Genomic DNA, 6,659 nt, shown 5'->3' on the forward strand with positions numbered 1-6,659 from the left:
AAGGAGAATTGCTTGAACCCAGAGGGCAGAAGTTGCAGTAAGCAGAGATCATGCCACTGCACTCCCGCCAGAGTGACAGAGTCTCAAAAAAAAAAAGCAAAAAGAAGTCTGCATCGTCTCTCCTACCAGATGGGCATGTGGGAGCATGTGGCCCTGCCTGCTCCTGGCAGCTCTCCTGGAACCTTGAGGGGACTAGCTCTAGGAGAGGCACCTGCAGAGAACAACAAAACGTAGAAAGAGAAAAATGTGGCAAGCTGGCAAATCATCTAACCTTGAAATCTTCCCCACCTATAGAACGCCTGCTCTGCGAGCTAAAACATTCCATAACTGTTCAATGTAGTTGGGTTTTCTGTTATTTACAGATGAAACACTCACAAATCAATAAATTACCAGTAGACGAGAACCAGTCTAGATCCCCTATTGCTATGTATTAAAGTTCTGATATGAGAATATAATTTCTCCGATAACAGGTAAAAGCATTGGCTGGGGAAGACATGTCACGTGAACACAGAAAGACTCGACAGAAAAAAGACAGGCGGCCCTCACTCTCCTTTCCTCAAAGATGCCTTTAGACAGAGGCTTTTACTGGTTCTGGTATAATTACCTGACTGAGGCAGACTGCGATTCTGCAAATAGAACTTATATCCTCCTGGGGCCTCGGTTTCAAAAACACCTTCTGCAACTTCCGTCAGGGGCCACTCCAGCTTCCTGGCGTTGCTGACAGCCTGGCTAGAAGCGAGCGTGAGTCCCTAAAACAAACCACAGTGCATCCAAGTACATGATCACAACTGATATTTTACAGAACAAGACAATGAGCCCAACCCCTACTGCCTACTGCCTTCAGGTAAAAATCACCTAAGATTAACTGGCATCCAACATTTTATTCTAGTGATTTAAAAACAGGTTTTCCATGTTTTATCGCACAAACATTCAGATCTTCATGAATAATAGAACAGAGATTGAGGCCGGGTGCGGTGGCTCAAGCCTGTAATCCCAGTACTTTGGGAGGCCGAGACGGGCGGATCACGAGGTCAGGAGATCGAGACCATCCTGGCTAACGCGGTGAAACCCCGTCTCTACTAAAAAAAATTACAAAAAACTAGCCGGGCGAGGTGGCGGGCGCCTGTAGTCCCAGCTACTCGGGAGGCTGAGGCAGGAGAATGGCGTGAACCCGGGAGGCAGAGCTTGCAGGGAGCTGAGATCCGGCCACTGCACTCTAGCCTGGGCGACAGAGCGAGACTCCGTCTCAAAAAAGAAAAAAAAAAAAGAACAGAAATTGAAATGCCAGTGAAGTCTGATTCATACAACACCAAAGATAACCTCTTCTAATTCTAAAGATCTAGCCAGAGAAATCTTGATGCTACCTAGGTCTGCCAGCTAGCTACCTATTTAAGGTGAACTGTTCTTGCTTTTTTAACAAACAAACAAACAAAACAAAAATAAGCAAACTATCAAGGTTTCCTTACATTTAATCCAAGTGTCCAGAAACGTACACCTATGCTTTCTGACAGAAACGTACACCTATGCTTTCTGATAAGACCAGCCTTGTTTCTAGCTTGGATTATTATAATGGCCTCTCTGCCTCCGGTCTTGTAAATCCATTATCCACTCCGCAGCCAAAGTAAACTTTCCAAAACGTATCCTACAGTCCACCCCCAGACAGCAGCCAGCCTTGTTTTCCCTTTGCTCAAAGTCCTCCAATGGCTCATTTCTCTCGGATGACTTATGGTCTAGGAGGCCCCCTACAGTCTTACCCCATGGCACTGCTGACCCCATCTCTTACCACGGTCCCCTCTCGTTCTCTATTCCAGCCACACCGGCTTCCTTTTCTCTGCCTGGAATGCTCGTCCCCCAGATACCCACATGGCTAACTCCCTGACCTCTTTTGAGCCTCTGCTCAAATGTTATCTCTTCACTCACACACACCCTCAACACCCTACTCAAATTTACAACCAGCCACCTACCCCCAGCCAAAAATCCGCTAGAAAAAAAACAGTATTTACCATAAAGTCATTGCCAAGCTTGTAGTCTCCGATGCCGTAATTGTAAGTCAGCTCTGCAACAAAATGATCGTCCTCAGGCCCAAATCCCACCATTGTTTTACTCCATTTCCCATCATAAGGCCTAGAAAATAAAAGTAAATGAACTCAGTGACCACAGACAAATCGGCCTCAGGCCACCTCGAGAAATGAGCACAGAGAAATGAGCAGTCCTGTCTGGTCCTAAAAGTTCTCTTAAGGATGAGATGACTTCAGATGGTGCAGAAAGCAGCCGTGGGCAGTGCTCATTTACGACAAGCTCCTAAGACTATCTATTCAGCATCTACATGAAGGAAAGATTTGTTCACCTTTTCTGTAAAGCAAGGAACAGAATCCTAAAGACAGTTCTCCATCTGACCTGTTATTTCCTTGACTATCAATCAACAAGCATGGACTTGGACTGTTCCAACTTGTCATGGTACTAAGCTTACGAGATGGCCGGGCACGGTGGCTCAGGCCTGTAATCCCAGCACTTTGGGAGGCCGAGGTGGGAGGATCACCTGAGGTCAGGAGTTCGAGACCAGCCTGGCCAACATGATGAAACCCCGTCTCTACTAAAAATACAAAAATTAGCCGGGCATGGTGGCACATGCCTGCAGTCCCACGTACTAGGGAGGCTGAGGGAGGAGAACTGCTTGAACCCGGGAGACAGAGGTTGCAGTGAGCCAGGATAATGACCCTATACTCTCAGCTGGGTGACAGAGTGAGACTCTCAAAAAAAAAAAAAAAAAGATACTGGAAACCGCTGTTTCATCCAGAGCATGTTATTTATTTGCATTTGTGGCACAGTATGAAACATATCTGGTCACTGTCCCTGGTTCCTCTGGAATTTCCTGATGGCAACATCTTTTGTTATTATTTATTTGCATTTGTGGCATAACATGAAACATATCTGGTCACTGTCCCCGGTTTCTCTGGAATTTCCTGACGGGAACATCTTTTGTTATTATTAATTTGCATTTGTGGCATAATATGCAACATATCTAGTCACTGTCCCCGGTTCCTCTGGAATTTCCTGATGGGAACGTCTGTTGTTATTCACCATGAGCCCCTTTTGGTCACACCTGAGTTTATGCTAATGAGGAGACTTAGAGTGGGGCCTCTACATAGACTCAGGATGGGGCTGGTCACCAGAAAGACAAATGATTAGAGGACTGCAACTTTCAGTCCCACCCACCAACCTCTGGGAAGGAAAGGGGTGGAGACTGGGCTCTATTAGGCTTGAACAACGAGACTTGATGAGCTTCTGGGATGCTGAACGCATGCAGGCGCTGGATTGGAGCCTGCCCCGGAACAGCCTGGAAGTTCTGCGGCCACTCCCCATGCCCTGCCCTACGTATCTCTTCCGTCCAGCCATTTCTAACTCGTACCCTTTATAATAAACCAGTAAATGCAAGTAAGTGTTTCCAGCGTTTCCCTTCGTTCCATGAGCCACTGTGGTAGATTCTCAAACCTGAGGAAGCAGGAGTGGAAAGCCCTGACTTGTAGCTGGTCATCAGAAATCCTGGAGGTCCAGACTGTGACTGGCACTTGACATGGCGGAAATCTTCTGGGACTGAGCCTTTAACTTGTGGGATCTGACATTAACTCCAGGTAGAGTCAGAATCGGATTAAATAACAGGACAGCCAGCTGGTATTAGAGAGCTGGAGAACTGCTTCACCTGCCACTAGTGTTGTATGAGTGTGCAGAGAAAAGAGTATGTGTTCCCCATGCTCCTGAAGTTGCCTCCACAATTTACTGCCTCCTGAATTAATTCCACTGCTTTATACTCACTTTGAGAAACTGTCTTCTGTTATCCGGGTGTAGTCAGAGCCTAAAGGAGATTTTAAGAAACAAGGTATCATACCCATTACAGGCGGCTTTGCAGCCTTCTTCAAATTCCTCATGCCGCAGAACCTGGTGTGAGATTTAGAATAAATTGTGAAGTGTTACTAGTACTGTTCACAGCATCTTTAGCACAAACTAAAATGTCAAAACACAGATATTATCATTTGTAAGCTTTACTTGTAAAAGAACAAAAGCAAATGAGCTTTATACTTCTCCCAGGATAGAAGTAGTAGAAGCAAGAACAGTTTGACATCAAGGGTCGGGCTACCAAATCAGTTGTGAAATCTATTTAGATTGGTAAGCAGTGCTATGCAGTGGGAAAAAGTGCAGCCTTCAGCATTAAAGAAGTCTGATTTGGACCAAGCACGGTGGCTTACATCTGTAATACCAGCACTTTGGGAGATGAGGGCAGGTGGATCACCTGAGGTCAGGAGTTCAAGATCAACCTGGCAAACATGGTGAAACCCCATCTCAACTGAAAATACAAAAATTAGCCAGGCGAAGTGGCACGTGCCTGTGATCCCAGCTATTCAGGAGGCTGAGGCAGGAGAATCACTTGGACCCATGAGACGGAGGTTGCAGTGAGCAGAGATCACGCCACTGCACTCCAGCCTGGGTGATGAGCAAAACTCCATTTCAGAATGAATTTTAAAAAAGGACGGGCACTGTGGCTCATGCCTGTCATCCCAGCACTTTGGGAGGCTGAGGTGGGCGGATCACCTGAGGTCGGGAGTTCGAGACCAGCCTGGCCAACATAGTGAAACCCCGTCTCTACTAAAAATACAAAATTAGCCAGGCGTGGTCGTGGGCACTTGTAATCCCAGCTACTGCTGAGGAGGCTCAGGTAGAAGAATTGTGTGAACTCGGGAGGCAGAGGTTGCAGTGAGCTGAGACTGCACCATTACACTCCAGCCTGGGTAACAAGAGCAAAACTCAATCTCAAAAAAAAAAAAAAAAAGCAAAAAGTCTGATTTGGAATTCTGTCATTTAGTAGTTGTGTAACTCTGAGCAAGTTAGAATCTGAGTCTCAGTCTCCTAACGTGATAGGAAGGGAAGTTATTAAAGCATCTCACAGAACCCTGTACACAGCAGGCTCCCCATGTGTTAGCTTTAGTCTTCCTTTTTGATTCCCACAGCTCCCGCCAGTTCAAGTTCCCAATGCTCTGCTCAGACTATTAAAAATTATCCTTATTGGCCGGGCGCGGTGGCTCAAGCCTGTAATCCCAGCACTTTGGGAGGCCGAGACGGGCGGATCACGAGGTCAGGAGATCGAAACCATCCTGGCTAACACTGTGAAACCCCGTCTCTACTAAAAAATACAAAAAACTAGCCGGGCGAGGTGGCGGGTGCCTATAGTCCCAGCTACACGGGAGGCTGAGGCAGGAGAATGGCGTGAACCCGGGAGGCGGAGCCTGCAGTGAGCTGAGATCCGGCCACTGCACTCCAGGCCGGGCGACAGAGCAAGACTCCGTCTCAAAAAAAAAAAAAAAAAAAAAAAAAAAAAAAAAAAAAAAAAAAAAAAAAAAATTATCCTTATTGATATCCTTCCTTAATACCACCATAAAAGTACATGCCTAAAGTACACAGCTCTGATACCATCACTGCCCTGTTTAAGAACGTAAGTGAGCTCCCTTCTTGCTGCAGCATAAAATCCAAATTCTTTAGCATAGCATTCAAGATACTATGAGAAGCAATGCCGACCTGTCCGTCCTGATATCCCATCTCCTCAACTTCAACTAAGCAACCTCAACTAAAGGCACATAAAACCAGTGGCTTCGCAAACATGTGCCATCACTGCACTGGCTCTTCAGTGTTACTATGTAGCTCCTCCTCTAATCTATCTGTGGATATCCCAACTTTAGAAGTCAACTCGAATCCTGGCTAACACGGTGAAACCCCTGAAACCCCGTCTCTACTAAAAATACAAAAAAAAAAAAAAGAAAAAATGAGTCAGGAGTGGTGGCGGCCGCCTGTGGTCCCACCTAATGGGGAGGCTGAAGCAGGAGAATGGCGTGAACTCGGGAGGCGGAGATCGCGCCACTACACTCCAGCCTGGGCGGCAGAGCGAGACTCTGTCTCAAAAAAACAAAAGTCAACTCAAATACAAGGTCTCCATGAATTATTTCCTCATCACCCAGGTTGGAAAAACCTCTCCTTTTGTATTTTCATAATAGTTGCTAATACTTATATAATGTACTATCATCTATATGTTAAATACTATACATATAATAAGGTGTTTAATCTTTTTTTTTGAGACAGAGTTTTGCTTTTGTCACCCAGGCTGGAATACAATGGCGTGATCTCACTGCAACCTCTGCCTCCTAGGTACAAGCAATTTTCCTGCCTCAGCCTCCTGAGTAGTAGCTGGGATTACAGGTGTGCGCCACCACGCCCGGGTAATTTTTGTATTTTTAGTAGAGACGAGGTTTCACCATGTTGGCCAGGCTGGTCTCCAACTCCTGACCTCCAGTGATCCGCGCCTCCGCCTCCCAAAGTGCTGGGATTACAGGTGTGAGGCACCGCGCCCAGCACATGTTTAGTCTTTACAGCAACCTTTTGATCAACGAAGAAATACTAACAAGGGACAGCTCTGTGGTTTCTGCTATCGACAGTTTTGTGGTTTTTCACTATCAAATTCTGACTTCCATTACCATCACCTACGTACAAATCCAGTTCCAACTCCCACCCCAACCCAGGCCATGAGCTCTAATGGAGGATATCCATCAGGGTCATTTGAACCTTTGTTGCCAAAACTCAATGTAGTACCCTAAAAATAGCAGTTTTTTTTTTTT

General features: G+C 46.1%; 1 protein-coding gene across 1 annotated transcript in view; it reads right to left on the reverse strand.

The window, feature by feature from the left end:
• Positions 1–6,659, reverse strand: part of GLOD4 (glyoxalase domain containing 4) — a 22,479-nt gene that overhangs the window by 5,430 nt on the left and 10,390 nt on the right. Inside the window, exons 2-4 of the mRNA XM_011956211.1 lie at positions 3,814–3,936; positions 2,004–2,124; positions 547–749 (exon numbers count right to left, since the gene is read on the reverse strand). Coding sequence (XP_011811601.1) covers positions 547–749; positions 2,004–2,124; positions 3,814–3,926 — 437 coding nt within the window. The 5' untranslated portion in view covers positions 3,927–3,936. The remainder of the gene's footprint in view (positions 1–546; positions 750–2,003; positions 2,125–3,813; positions 3,937–6,659) is intronic.

Source organism: Colobus angolensis, unplaced genomic scaffold, assembly GCF_000951035.1.
Source record: "Colobus angolensis palliatus isolate OR3802 unplaced genomic scaffold, Cang.pa_1.0 Scaffold110, whole genome shotgun sequence".
Classification (NCBI taxonomy): domain Eukaryota; kingdom Metazoa; phylum Chordata; class Mammalia; order Primates; family Cercopithecidae; genus Colobus; species Colobus angolensis.